At 46.0% G+C, this 15,316-nt stretch overlaps 1 protein-coding gene across 3 annotated transcripts in view; it reads right to left on the reverse strand.

The window, feature by feature from the left end:
• The window catches only part of CUL4A (cullin 4A), a 58,371-nt gene that overhangs the window by 20,216 nt on the left and 22,839 nt on the right, over nt 1-15,316 (reverse strand). For all 3 annotated transcript variants that reach the window (XM_026447157.2, XM_026447158.2, XM_026447159.2), the window contains 6 exons: nt 12,802-12,964; nt 12,183-12,272; nt 10,624-10,706; nt 8,913-8,980; nt 5,573-5,691; nt 1,273-1,465 (listed from right to left, as the gene is read on the reverse strand). In XM_026447157.2, coding sequence (XP_026302942.1) covers nt 1,273-1,465; nt 5,573-5,691; nt 8,913-8,980; nt 10,624-10,706; nt 12,183-12,272; nt 12,802-12,964 — 716 coding nt within the window. The remainder of the gene's footprint in view (nt 1-1,272; nt 1,466-5,572; nt 5,692-8,912; nt 8,981-10,623; nt 10,707-12,182; nt 12,273-12,801; nt 12,965-15,316) is intronic.

Consider the following 15,316-nt stretch of genomic DNA (forward strand, 5'->3'; position numbering starts at 1 on the left):
GTGATTCGCCCGCCTCGGCCTCCCAAAGTGCTGGGATTACAGGCGTAAGCCACCGTGCCCGGCCACATCTTCAATTTCTATAAGCAACAATGTACAGGAACATTCTGGAACCTTCCCAAAATGACTATAAGACAAAAAAGCAAGTATCTGATTTTCTAAGATAAGTATTTCTCAAGTCACGTGAAAGTAAACGCTTCCCAAAATTTCAACGAAGCCAGGACTGAATGTTTAAAGCAGGGTTAAATATCTTTCTTATCTCTAAATGCAATCTCTGAATTTCAAAATAAAATGGGTTCAGTAAATACATGCTCAGGTTTCAGGACATGACTGCCCTGGACGCTGGAGTGCCCATTTCTAGGATCTGGTGTCATGAACTCAGAGGAGACATTCTCAAAGAGAAAGACTTTCTCAGGGCATCCAACGCGGCAACACAGGATAAAAGCATTTCTACTCAGGCTTCCTGTTTCTCAGGCTGCACAAGCCATCGTAAGGTGGTTTGGGAGGGAGGATCAAAGTCCCCACGTGACGGCGGAACTCACGACTTCCAGAAGCCCAAATTCCCAAGAGCTCAATATTCCTTTTCTTTAGAGAAACCACAAACGATACAGAGGTACAAAAGCCAAAGGAAACTGCCTCCTGAATTCCTTCTGTTGCGTTTTTGTTAGTTTTTTTCTTTTCAACATTTTATAACAGAATATTTTGAACACACAGAAACGTAGACAACTGCACAATAAACTCCATGTTCCATCTTCCACTTCAGCAGTAATCAACAATCTAGTATCATCTACTAGTTCTCTTTGCCGCCTTTCTCCTTCAAATTAAAAAATTTTACTGACTAGAGAAAGCCTATGAGAAAGCCTATGAATTCTGAAATAGATTTTGATATTATTGTGAAAAAATTGCACAACTTAAAAATCGTATTTTAAAATATGCTATCTTTTGAGATCTCATCTGGTTTTATCCTATTTTAATACTGATTAGAGGATACAAAGATGGTGATCTCCCTTCTTTGGCGAAGTCAAGCGTCACTTCTTTTCTAAATTCCTACTTCATCTTCCCTTAAGGAAATGCTCTCCTCCACCCACGCATGCAGGTGTGTCAGTTTTTAAATGTGTATCCTAATAAGACTTGATAAAAACGCTTTCCACACACCCCTTGAGCAGCTTGAACATTTTGGTTGATTGTGCCTTAGTTTCCCACATTAAATAATTGTCTAGAAATGGGTGAGACTGTCTCAAAAAAAAAAAAAAAAAAAAGAAAGTATTTTTCTACCGATTAGCTCTGCAGGCTTGTTGGGTCTCTTGTTAATGAACGTCTCAAAGGACTCCTTCATCAGGTTGACGAACCGCTCGTTCTTCTGGAAGCAGACCTCGATCACGTGGTCCACCTTGTCCTTGAAGTCCAGCAGGTCTTGGACCATGTCTTTATCTTTCTCAGGATTGATGACGATCGCTGTCCCAAAAGTCTGCAAAAGCAAATCAATACCAACTCAGCAACATGTTTATAATACCAAACAATATTTTCTCCTGCTAGCATGTAATCAGGATAGTTTAATATAAATTACTCTTAGTAGTAAGCAATAACTTGAAAAGTTTCACAAATTGAATTCACATCTCAAAAATTAAGTGAATGCACTTTTTGATTTTTTTTTTTTTGAGGCAGGGCCTCACTCTGCGGCCAAGGCAGGAGTGCGGTGGTGCAATCACGGTCCACTGCAGCCTCAACCTCCCAAGCTCAAGCAATCCTCCCACCTCAGCCTCCTGAGTAGTTGGTGCTACAGGCTCAGGTCAGCACATCTGGCCAATCTTTTTAAAGTTTTGTAGAGACGGGGTCATGTTGCCCAGGCTGGTCTTGAACTCCTGGCCTCAAGCAACCCTCTCGCTGTGATTTCCCGAAGTGCTGGGTTTACAGGCATGAGCCCCTGTGCTTCGTGTGAATATCCAATTAAACACACGATTAATGCCTTCTTCTTACGGTTCTGTTTCTGAGAGAACTTACAAATGACTGGGAAAATGTCCATTGCTTTTAAAAGAACGTTTATGTGTAAGTTCCTCCAAGACAAGTTAATTCTTATTAATTAAATATACCTCTTGGGACTTCTTAGCTAGTTTTCCTTCTCCATCACTTCAAATCATGAAAAACCTCATTTTTTAAGTTTGTATTTTTTTTTATTTTGAGACAGAGTCTTGCTTTGTCACCAGGCTGGAGTGCAGTGGCAAGATCTTGGCTCACTGCAACCTCCTCCTGCTGCTTCAAGTGATTCTCCCAGGTAGCTGGGACTACAGGTGCACACCACTACACCCGGCAAATTTTTGTACTTTTAGTAGAGTCAGGGTTTCATCATGTTGGCCAGGATGGTCTCGATCTCTTGATCTCATGATCCGCCCACCTTGGCCTCCCAAAGTGGTGGGATTGCAGGCGTGAGCCACTGTGCCCAGCCTAGTTTGTTTTTTTAATTTAAAAATGTTATATTAAACATTCCTAAAAGTGTGTGGCACTAAAAAAGTTAACTATTTGGCCAGGCGCGGTGGCTCAAGTCTGTAATCCCAGCACTTTGGGAGGCTGAAACGGGAGGATCATGAGGTCAGGAGATCGAGACCATCCTGGCTAACCCGGTGAAACCCTGTCTCTACTAAAAAATACAAAAAACTAGCCGGGCGTGGTGGCAGGCGCCTGTAGTCCCAGCTACTCGGGAGGCTGAGGCAGGAGAATGACGTGAACCTGGGAGGCGGAGCTTGCAGTGAGCTGAGATCCGGCCACTGCAATCCAGCCCAGGCGCCAGAGCAAGACTTCGTCTCAGAAAAAAAAAAAAAAAAAGAAAAAAAAAAAGTTAACTATTTGATGACATAAACTACATTTGCTCAAGAGGAACTGAATACAATTATTGGATTTAAAAAATGTCTCAATACAATGCACACGTGCACTCACACGTCACACACACACACACACACGAGGTAGCTGGCTGGTGGAAAGATGTCAACAGAAGGCTGGGCGCAGTGGCTCACGCCTGTAATCCCAGCACTTGGAGGCCGAGGAGGGTGGATCACGAGGTCCGGAATTCAAGATCAGCCTGGACAATATGGTGAAACCCCGTCTCTACTAAAAATACAAAAATTAGCCGGGTGTGGTGGTGGGAGCCTGTTACCCCAGCTACTCAGGAGGCTGAGGCAGGAGAATGCTTCAACCCAGGAGGTGGAGGTTGCAGTGAGCTGAGATCGCGCCACTGCACTCCCGCCTGGATGACAGAGCGAGACTCTGTCTAAAAAAAAACAAAAGATGCCAACAGAAAGGGCACAGACACCCCTGGAGAGGCACAGCAGTGTGTGGCTAGCAGGTGTGGGAGGGACTTACCTCTTACTCTTCACCCTTTGTGCTAACTGCATTTTAATGATGCACATACACTACAAGGCCCAGCTTTACTTTGATAACGGCATGTGGAGTTGAATGGAAACCACTATTTTGTTATAGCATAACTGCTTATTGCTGACACTCAGGGGTGATGGCCACTCGCTGTTTTATTACCCAGAGGGGAAATTGCAAATGTGAACTTTTCCTAGTTTTTTAGCACATATTCCCATCCCCTGAAGCCCTGAAGACTGTCTCACTGGCAAAAAACCTAAATCTTCAGTAGCTTTACGGCCAATTTAGTGTGACTCCGTTGTAACTTCCAATTCAACATCGCTGTACGAGACCTTGTGGGGAGAGGTGCTGTGTGCCGGCTTTGCACAGCTGGACTGATACATGACTTGAGGTCTGATTATTCCATAAAGCAGCATGTAAGCTTTCATTTATCTATTTTATTTAATGGAAATCTTCTTTTTTTTTTTTTTTTTTTTTCTTTTTTTGAGACGGAGTCTTGCTCTGTTGCCCGAGCTGGAGTGCAGTGGCCAGATCTCAGCTCACTGCAAGCTCTGCCTCCCGGGTTTACACCATTCTCCTGCCTCAGCCTCTGGAGTAGCTGGGACTACAGACGCCCGCCACCTCGCCCGGCTAGTTTTTTGTATTTTTAGTAGAGACGGGGTTTCACCATGTCAGCCAGGATGGTCTCGATCTCCTGACCTCGTGATCCGCCCATCTCGGCCTCCCAAAGTGCTGGGATTACAGGCTTGAGCCACCGCGCCCGGCCCTGGAAATCTTTATTGAGACAATGAAAGATCTGCATAATAGTAAAAATAGCAAAGCAATCCCAGTATCTTTGTTTTCCATAGTTTCCTCCAATGGCAAGTTTGCAAAACTACAGAACAGTATCTCAACCGGGATAGTGACACTGATAACCCCCCAGGTCTTTTTCAGATGGCCCAGTTGACTTGTAACTCATCTGGGTGTGCACATCTAGACCTCGGCCAAAACCCCAAGTTCCTGCAGAGGGCTACCTCCTGGGGCCTTTTATAACCACACACCCCGCTCCATCCCTACATCCCGGTAACTTTTCATCTGTCCTCCATTTCCAACTTTTGTCATTTCCAGAATGTTATGCAATAACACGTTAAGTATCTGCGATTGGCTTTTTTCTTTTTCTTTTTTTCTCTCAGCATAATTCTCTGGAAATTTTATTTATCTTTTCATTCTGGGATCTAAGAATAGTCACCAGCAAGCAAAAACACAGACTTCTGCTAAATGCTCACCATTTAAGCTGGAAAATTCAAGCTAGGCAACCGGCACATGCTGAAAACATGAGCTATCTGTGAAGGGACCCTGATGTTTGCCTCAGTTCTCCTGTTTCTGTGAGGGGCATCTGGAGAATGGCTTCTCATTCCAGAGGGTCTGGGGTAGGTTTCTGGGGCTAGGCAACACTGGCACGGTGGGCAGGCGGTTCTCTGTGGTGAGGGCTGCCTTGTGCATTCAGCACACCCCGGGGCTGCCCAGCAGAGCAGGCAGCGCCCTCTCTGTTCAGATGGCCACACACGTCTCCACACAGCAGTAAGTGTCCCCTTGGTGGGGTGGTGCCCTGGGCCGAGAGCCCCTAGTCTTTAGGGAGGTCCTATGTCAGCACCGAGGGGCTGTTCTCCTGGGCAGAACATGTGAAAACTCAGGGTACTGCCCAAGAAGCCACTCTATGATGGGCTGGATTGGGCTTGTCAGGGATGCCAAAGAAATGCTTTCGAAACATGAAAGCGAAAGTTTAAGTAACAAATCCTAAATTTGGTGTGTTAAGAAATAAAGTCTATAAAGCAACCTAATATGCCAAATATGTAATAGTTCTCACTGAGCTAAGGGCATGAGGAGATCTTGTCTGACAGACAGATTTACAAAAATGATTACTTTCAGAAAAATCATGATTTAGAATTAAACCAATATTTACGCTGATGAAGAAGAGCAAAACTGCTGATCTTTAAGTTATACTTTCTACCTGGATGGTGCTAATCACTGCTGGTGTTATCTTAAAAAGCAAATTCACACTGATGATTGGGAAGCACAGAGAAGACTACCATCCAACCTATCATCTGTGATGAAAATGCCAACGGCCCTCCAGTAGCCCAGTTCCCTTTGTCAGGGCACTGGGCGTTCTCAGGAGGGGCTCTGCTCCCTGCAGGGAACGCCCGCGCCTGTGGCCTCGAAACCCCGCCAGTACCTTGATGTACTCGCTCCAGTGCTGCAGCAGCGCCTGCTGCCCGCCCCTCACCCGGCTGAACAGCTGGTACATCTGCGCGAGGTCCGGCACTCTGTTCTCATCCAGTAAGTGGTCAAGCCCTGAGATGTGCAGTACACGTCAGCAGAGTACAGCATGGACAGCATTAACAACAACAACTCAACTAGAATACAGCGTGCACGGTAAGAACGCCAATACACCGCTTAGAAACTGGGTGGGTCTACACATCGCTGCCTGTATATGAGCAGGTTGATCTGGTTAAATATCTATTAGGTGAACCTCATTTTTTCTGAGTATGTTGGAAGATGTATTATTTACTTCTTCATGTCACTGAAGCCCTCTTATTTCACTAAAGTTAGCAAGTCAGAAAATCCAGTTTACACCAACTATTTAACCTGGGAGGTTCATGTTCCCAATATACTTCTAATTTAATCCATCGGCCAGACAATGTAAAAGGACAAGCTATCAAATCTAGTTTACAGTGGACTAAATTTATTCACACCTAGACTATAAGAGAAAAATATCATCAGATATTTTAAAGTATTTAACACAGCATTTAAAAAAGTTTTCAGTGTTTTAGATTTTTAATGTTTATAAGGGTTTTCTAAAACCATACCTCAATTATAAAAACTCTCATAGATTTTCTAAATACTTGCTTTATGGTAACCACTGAGAGGCAGCCAGGTTAGAGCATAAAACAGTGAACAGTTGGCTGGGCGCGGTGGCTCAAGTCTGTAATCCCAGCACTTTCGGAGGCCAAGACGGGCGGATCACGAGGTCAGGAGATCGAGACCATCCTGGCTAACACGGTGAAACCCCGTCTCTACTAAGAAATACAAAAAACTAGCCGGGCGAGGTGGTGGGCGCCTGTGGTCCCAGCTACTCGGGAGGCTGAGGCAGGAGAATGGCGTGAACCCGGGAGGCGGAGCTTGCAGTGAGCCGAGATTGCGCCACTGCACTCCAGCCCGGGTGACAGAGCAAGAATCCGTCTCAAAAAAAAAAAAAAAAACAGTGAACAGTCATCCAATTCACAAAGTATCAGATTCTGCCCACAATGGGCACGATGTCCACACAAACGAGGTGGTTTGAAGATGTGTGCAAACATACGGTGGGGCTATAATTATAATCTTTACCTAGAGTTCCAAACATTTATTTCTCTCAATTACATTCTGAACTACAGACACAAACTTTTTGTACTTTATCTTACTAAAACACATTTTAAGAATTCAAAAAACGTAACTTTTTAATCTTTAAAATACTTCTAATACAATTTAGAGTAAGCTTTTACATATATAATGTACCATTTTCTTTAAATAATTTTACACAACAAAGTATGTACTGGAATAATTTATGCAAATTTCTACTATTTACTTGAAATCTTTTTTTTTTTTTTTTTGAGACGGAGTCTTGCTCTGTCGCCCGGGCTGGAGTGCAGTGGCGCGATCTGGGTTCACTGCAAGCTCTGCCTCCTGGGCTCATACCATTTTCCTGCCTCAGCCTCCCGAGTAGCTGGGACTACAGGCGCCCACCACCGTGCCTGGCTAATTTTTGTATTTTTAGTAGAGACGGGGTTTCACTGTGGTCTCAATCTCCTGACCTCGTGATCCGCCCGTCTCGGCCTCCCAAAGTGCTGGGATTATAGGTGTGAGCCACTGCGCCCGGCCTTTTCTTTTTTTTTTTTTTGAGACAGGCTCTCTCACTCTGTCACTCACGGTTTTTTCTTTTTTGAGACAGGGACTTCTGCACTCTCACCCAGGCTTTTTTTTTTTTTTTTTGAGACAGGGTCTCTCGCTCTATCGCCCAGGCTTTTGTAGTTTTGTAGCCTCAACCTCCTGGGCCAAAGTGATCCTCCCACCTCAGCCTGCTGAGTAGTTGGTACCCTAGGCATGCACCACCTGTGGCTTTAAAAATGTTTTTGATTTTATTTTTTTGGTGGAGACAGGGTTTTTCTTTGTTGCCCAGGATGGTCTTGAATTCCCGGGCCAAAGTGATACTTTGGCCTCCCAAAGTGCTGATGTCACAGGTATGGGCCACCATGCCTGGCCTTTTTTCTCATAAAGTGACTCCTTTCAAAAAGACACCGGACACAAATTCCGAATGCATTTGTTTTTAGGTGGATAGGTGAAACTACACCAGCTGTGTAGGTTTCAATGTGGAATAATAAGCAGAAAAACCATCATCAGATTGGACCCATGACACTCAACTTACAAGCAATGTGATTTCAGGCACCAGGATCTGCCTGTCTTAAGCCCTGGTTTTCTTAGTTATAGAAAGGGGATAATGATTTCACAGAATCGTTTTAGTGACGTAAAAGATATTTACGTCAAGTGTAGCTGTTTGTAACAGGAGATGCTCAATCATGTTAATTCTCCTCCCTTTCGCTTTTGTTCTGGCTGCACTTGTTTTAAGTATCTCATTAGCCATAATGCCATTATCTGACAATGTAGAACCCAAAGCAGAATATATTTGAATACCATTTAGGGTCTTCTAAAAATTAAACTTTAAGGTTTCCAGTGGCTTGAAAAAAATCTTGTATTTTCCAAATACATTTAAAATGACTTTTAGAAGGTAACATTGTTTCAAACGGTAACACTGAAATGTCACAATAAGTACTAAAGTGTTACAAAGGTTAGACTGCTCATTATAATTTCCACAGAATTTAGCACACTTTGAAGCCTAGAAATAAAAGCACTAAAACAAAGATCGAGGTGAAGACATCAGCATCCATTTTAAAGGTGCAGGCTGCTAGAAGCCATCTTCCTGCTGTGGCCAGCGCTTAGGGAGACGTGGACGTTAAGGCCGTCCAGTCAGCACCAGAACACATGCTCTTCTCCAGAAAATCAGGAGAAAAGTGTACTCTGCTTAAGCAGACCACCTAGGCGATAGTTCATCTGACACTAAGATGCACAAAGTCCACAGGTGAGGGAAGCCTCACGAAAATCTAACAGCCTAAACAGCTCCCTGAGTCCCCTACATCTGAGTGTGCATGAGGAATGGCCGGACACAGGCAATGAGTCTGCTCAGGGAGCTGCATCAGGCTCGCTGCACCCAGGTTTCAGCATGTGTGTGGTACAGAAGGCCCCTGGGCCTTCCCACCACTGGGGTTTTAGCAGTGAATGTAGTTCCCCTAGGTGCCTTCCATTCTTTCTCTGATTTTTTTTCTCCTGTGGATGGCTAACACGTTCATTAGAAAAGAAGTTTAATGACAGTCTTACGAAAATAACAAACATCCTAACATTGCTATATGTAATGCTCCCTTTACTTTCCTAATGAATTAAGGATAATTGTTCAGTTTAATTTGCACAAGAGCTAGGAAATCTACCTTTCTGCAGAATTGCTGTTAAATGTTCTCCTAACAGCTGTTTCTCCACACAAGCAATCAGTGGTTTCCTACATAAGGCAAAGAGAATAAGCGTTAGAAATAAAGTTAAAAGAAGACACTGGTTCTCTGTAAAAGATGGGGGCGTTTGTCTACGACAGATGCAGTCTAGAGGCAATCAGAAACGGAAGGTTAAGAGCATTTCCTCATGCAAATGGACTCCTGTTGCTAATAACTCTGAAGGAAGCACTTTCGAAAAACCCCTACTGAACAGCACAAACAGGCCCACGGGCAGGCCCAGGGAAGCAGGGATGCATCTGCTTTATTCCAAGGACTGCTAATTTTAGCCATCTTCCCAAGCCTTCATTTCTAGTTTATAAAGAACGTTTTAACCAACCATCTCATGGAGAAGGGTAGAGCCGACATTCCGCCTCCTGCTTCCCACACGAGCAGAAATGGCTCAGGGAGGTTGTGTGTGACCTGCACACCCTGGCTGTGGGGCTTCGCTGTGGCTGCCGCTCTCTCCACTATCTCCCTGGCTGCTGCTTCCTCGTCTCCTGGGGGCTGCTTTTCTGCTCCACGTTGGATGAAAGCACAACATGGCCCCTGAGTCGCCCTGTCTGGCTCGAGATTTTGGATTTCCCACAGCCTCCTCCAACTCCACACGTCTGAGTGACCACATCTCCTCTCCTGCGCGCTGTTTCGTGCTGGATTCTGTCACAATCCTGTCCCCTTCCTTCATCCGGCCTGCCCCTTTCCTTACCTTGCTGAGTCCAGTCTGCACTGTATCATTTTCATCTCCCTTCCTGTTTTCTCTGCTGAGTCCTACCAAGCCCTGTTCTGCACATCTGTACATTTTATCATTCCCTACTGGGGCCCAGTTCTGCACACTGTGTCATTTTCTTTTTCTTTTTTTGAGATGGAGTCTCGCTCTGTCGCCCAGGCTGGAGTGCAGTGGTGCGATCAGGGCTCACTGCAAGCTCCGCCTCCTGGATTCACGCCATTCTCCTGCCTCAGCCTCCTGTGTAGCTGGGACTACAGGCCCCTGCCACCATGCCCGGCTAATTTTTTGTATTTTTACTAGAGACGGGGTTTCACCGGGTTAGCCAGGATGATCTCGATCTCCTGACCTCGTGATCCACACAGCTCAGCCTCCCAAAGTGCTGGGATTACAGGCGTGGGCCACCGTGCCCGGCTGCACACCGCATCATTTTCATTTCTCTCCCTTGCTGTCCCCTCTGCCCCTGTTCTGTGCCTGACACGCACACTCACATCATCTCAACCTTTTTGTCTCCCTAGCTACTCATCAACCTCAGGTTTGCAGGAAAAAACATTAGAAGAAAAGAGAAAATTGTGTGACAGCACCATAAATAAAATTAAAGCGATATAAAATGTATAACAGAGTGCACAATCAAAATAGCCTAATATTCAGTGATACTCCATTAACATAAATAGCCCATCTCAAAACTCAAAGATGCCAAGTATCTCAGCAAGATTTACTCCCTTTAGACAATAATTCATGACAAGGCACTAGGTAAAAACTGTAATTTGTAAATGCCAAATAAGGACAAATAACAAAGTAAAATATGCTAGGTGCAAAAATACTCTTAGCACTGAATGAACTGACAAAGACACCCTTTATTTCAACAACCAGCCAGGAAAACCCTCCAGCCGTGGTGAAGACACGAATGCTCGGTGAGCAATCGGTACTTACTGTGTGCCGTGGTCCAAGTAAGTGATCACTCTGTCTCCTTCTTCCTCTAAACGTTTACTTACATGGTTGAGATATTCTGGAACCTTCCAAACAAAACAAACGTTATCAGTAACAAAAAGACTGTCGACATCATCCAAGAGATTGAAATTTTATTTTCTTTATACGTAATGTTTTAAAAAAGCAGAATATGTATTCAAGCCAAATATTAACACAGATCATTATCCAAGAGATTGAAATTTTATTTTCCTTATACGTAATTTTTTAAAAAGCAGAGTATGTATTCAAGCCAAATATCAACACAGATTAACAGGGAGGGAGAGGTAGGATGCAAGTGTGTTGGGGGGACATGGAGAAAGGATCCTGAGATTAACATCCATCCTAGAACAGGGCCCAGGCTGCACTTCTCTTTCGTCCCTGCTCACCACTAAGTTTTGGGGTCTGTGCACACCCTCCTCCCATCCCCAGGGCCCACAGGGAGCTGAGAAGCACTTGGCAGGAGGGTGAGGTGCTAAATGGCCACCCTGCTCCGCACAGATGGGTCAGCAAAAGCAAGTCAACAAGCTGGCTGTTCATCTGGGGACACCAAACAACATGGTGGCAGAAGACCTCAAAGTACACTCATGTTTCCCAAGACAGTGAGGAGAGGCCTGAGGCTCCACCGGGGTAGCTGCAGCCAGGCTCAGTATCTGACATGAAACTTCCTCTCCAAAGCCAGAATGAAGGAACCAATGGCCAGGGCCAATTCTCGGCAGGAGCACGTGACATTTGGGTGACAGTCTACGGGGTAGGTTCCTTTATGATTTTGCTCTGGTATCCGGAAAAGTGGTTAAGTTTTTTGGGTTCCTATTACTACTATATGTTTTTTCACATGGCTTTTTTGGGAACGTTTTTTGCAGAGCTTCACGCAAATAAAAAATTTTATCATTTGTATTTATTTTTCATTTTTAAGGTGTATGTTTTTATCATTTTGCTTAAATTTGAGTTATTTTACTTATTTCAGAAACGATCTGACAGATTTTTACTTGTAGGGGGAGTGCAATAGTTTCTAAGTTAACATAAACTAAATTCTTTTTTTTTTTTTTTTTTTTTTGAGACGGAGTCTCGCTCTGTCACCCAAGCTGGCGTGCAGTGGCCGGATCTCAGCTCACTGCAAGCTCCGTCTCCCGGGTTCACGCCATTCTCCTGCCTCAGCCTCCCGAGTAGCTGGGACTACAGGCGCCTGCCATCTCGCCCGGCTAGTTTTTTGTATTTTAGTAGAGACGGGGTTTCACCGTGTTAGCCAGGATGGTCTCGATCTCCTGACCTCGTGATCCGCCCGTCTCGACCTCACAAAGTGCTGGGATTACAGGCTTGAGCCACCGCGCCCGGCCACATAAACTAAATTCTTAGTATACTAAGAATGAAGCTCATTACTGGGGATTCTGGCAAGACTGCGGCTTTCAGAAGATTTTCAATGAAACATTTGCGTGTGTGTGAAAAGGCAAACACGAGGAAAGTCCTCCCAGATGCTCATCTGCAGAAACGAAGCCAGGGGATTCGGGAACATCCCATCATCTCACCTCTCTTTCCTGCATTAACCTTTGGCCTTCGGCAGCATATAAGCAGTTAGTCTCTTCCAAAAATTTCAGTTCAAATGAGTCTTTATACACCTAAGAAATGAGCAGAGTCACTGACCAATTTCAGTAAAGGAAACTATCTTTTCAAGGGCTAACAAATCCCAGTTTCTGACGGGGCAGGCTGCCAGGACCTGAACTTGGAGCTGCCTGTGGCCACCCAGCCGGCCAGCTGCACTGTCCTTCCCAAAACGGCCAGCCAGACCCTCTTCTGTTCTTTTCCTACGGTGCCGTGGGGTCATATTGCACTAAAGAACTTCGCCCTTTGTCTTTTGTGTGTGTTGCTAACATTTTCCCCGAGCATGTCATCTGGTTTTGTCTCTGTTTGTGGTATATTTTCCATGAAAAAGGCGCATTTTACGTAGTGATATTGATCCATCTTCCCTTTTGTGGCACCTGGTGTGGTGTTAGCTTGAGAGCCATTCCCTCCCAGGGATTTTTAGACTCTTCTATCTTCAACAAACGCTTTTATGATTTCATTGTTTAACATCTTTGGTACAACCATTTATTCTGGTGCAAGTAGCTGGGCAGGTACCCGGGTACCTTCTGCACAGGCAGCACTCACCTGTAGGTCAGACAGCATGCCCAACAGGCTCCGCAGCAGGCTCCGGTCCACGGCCTCGCCGCTCCTCTCGCGCTCGATCAGCAGCAGGATTCCATCAATGGTTTTACTTTGAACCATTTTATCACTAATAATATGGGTTCTAAACAGTTCTAATCCCATATCCCTGTACAGACAGTAAGAAACAATACATTTTAGTTTCGCTTTTTCGAAGTTATGGGTATTATCTCCAGCTATGCTACTCAGTATCATCCAAAAAATGTGAAGTTGCTAACTCTCTACATCTAGGTGCCAAGAATTTCTTTTTAAAAACTTCTGTTTTTCGGCCAGTCTAGCGTGCCTTGTCTGCTCCATGTCCCTGGAGATACTGCTAGGCCAAGCATGCCACTGACAACAAAATTGGTATCACGCAATCTGCTGGCGGAAGCCCGGGGTTCTTGCCACCTTCCTGGTGAGTGACCAGAGATGCTCAGTCAGGCACCACGACCCTGCCTGCCCCACCTGCCCTGCCCGCCACCATCTGCAACAGCCCTCAGGGTACACTCTCTTCCCAATGTCCTCTGTGGAGCACGTTCCCAGCAGCTTCCATTCTCCAAGCCCTGGGAGCTCTCCTACCAAATGTTTGCTGTTTTCCCAAGAGAAGGTGACATGGCTTTCAGAGTTCATCGCAGTCCTCAGCTCACGGCCTGAGGAAGGTTATGAAGATGTTTCAGCTGCCAGTGACTGTCCACAAAACCCATGTTGGGGGTTCTGTGCTTTGCTTCAACACTCCTGCTGCCCCCAGTGGCCAAGTACTCCATTAAGGAGGGGCCAAATATACAGATGTTGGGCTCCAGCCAGAAATCCTGAATTGGCACCTCAGGGCAGGAGTGGTGCTGGTGGTGGCAGCAGCAGTAATACAGTGGTGGGCAGGTGGTGGCGGTGACAGCAGCAGTAATGGTGGGCGGATAGTGGTGGCAGTAGAAACAGTGGTAGGGGGGTGTTGGTGGTGGCAGTAATATTAATAATATTAATTATGGTGGCAGTGGTGGCAGCAGCCGCAGTGGTGGGTGCCACAGAGGTGTGCAGAGGGCCCTAGGAATCACCTCAGTGGTGGAGACATGCACCTCCCTTGACCGCCCACTACACCGCCACAGGCATCCTGTGGCTCCCAGGCCTGCTGCACACCAGGTCTCCTGTGCACTTCACCACAGCTGGGGCAGGAAGGCGCAATGGCCAGACTTGTGGGCTCAAGGCAGCTGCCGGGGTTTGAATCTTGGCCCTACTACTTGCTAGCTGTGTGACCCTGGGCAAAGAGCTTCATGTCTCTGTGCCTTTCCTTCCTTAACTGTAAAATGGGGATCAAATGCTATTGGCTCCTGCCTGTGAAGCCCTTGGGGCAGTGCCAGGCAGGTAGCCAGCGCTTAGAAAGGCTTAGGTCTCCACTTCTGTGACTCTCTACCCTGCCACAGGGATCTTCTCTTCAAAACAACCATCTCAGCTGGAAACTCTCCTGGGCCCTCATCAGCTCCACCCCTCCCCACCCGCCCAGTCCCCACATGGGCTTCTTCTGGTCATGCTGCTGTCCTAGCCATCACTGGCAGGAGATACTCGGCTTTGAACTTACTGCTTCCTTCCTTCTACTCTTTCTTTCTTAGCTGCCTGACCACCCTTGCTCATTCTCCAAAGCACAGGCCAAGGCTGACCCTCAGACTTCCTCCCCATCCCAGAGATGGGCAAAGTATGTCCTCACCACCCATTGCCCACACACACCTCAACCAGGATTCTTGTTGTACTGATGCTCACATTCGGGTTTTTAGCCTCTTGTGGTAGATGGGAGGTGGTATCATTGATTCTATTCTATAAACAATGTTTGTAGTTTGTACGACAGTCATGGTATAAACTATGTTTACAAATTAAGAGTTTAGTGTTGGACATGGTGGTTCACACAAGTAATTCCAGTACTTTGGGAGGCTGAGGTGGGAGGATTGCTTGAGGCCAGGGGTTTGAGACCAGCCTAGGCAACATAGCGAGATCCTGGCTCTACAAAAAAATTTTTAGAAGTTAGTTGGATGTGGTGGTGCATGCCTATAGTCCCAGCTACCGGGGAGGCCAAGGCAGGAGGATCACTTGAGCCCAGGAGTTTGAGGCTGCAGTGAGTTATGACTGCACCACTGCACTCCAGCCTGGGTAACAGAGTGAGACCCTGTCTCTAAAAATAATAATAATAATTTTTTTTTTTTTTTGGGACGGAGTCTCGGTCTGTCGCCCAGGCTAGAGTGCAGTGGCCAGATCTCAGCTCACTGCAAGCTCCGCCTCCCGGGTTCACGCCATTCTCCTGCCTCAGCCTCCCGGGTAGCTGGGACTACAGGCGCCCGCCACCTCGCCTGGCTAGTTTTTCATATTTTTTTAGTAGAGACGGGGTTTTTTCACCGTGTTAGCCAGGATGGTCTCAATCTCCTGACCTCGTGATCTGCCCGTCTCGGCCTTCCAAAGTGCTGGGATTACAGGCTTGAGCCACCGCGCCCAGCCAATAATA

This window comes from Piliocolobus tephrosceles, chromosome X (genome assembly GCF_002776525.5).
Source record: "Piliocolobus tephrosceles isolate RC106 chromosome X, ASM277652v3, whole genome shotgun sequence".
Taxonomy (NCBI): Eukaryota; Metazoa; Chordata; class Mammalia; order Primates; family Cercopithecidae; genus Piliocolobus; species Piliocolobus tephrosceles.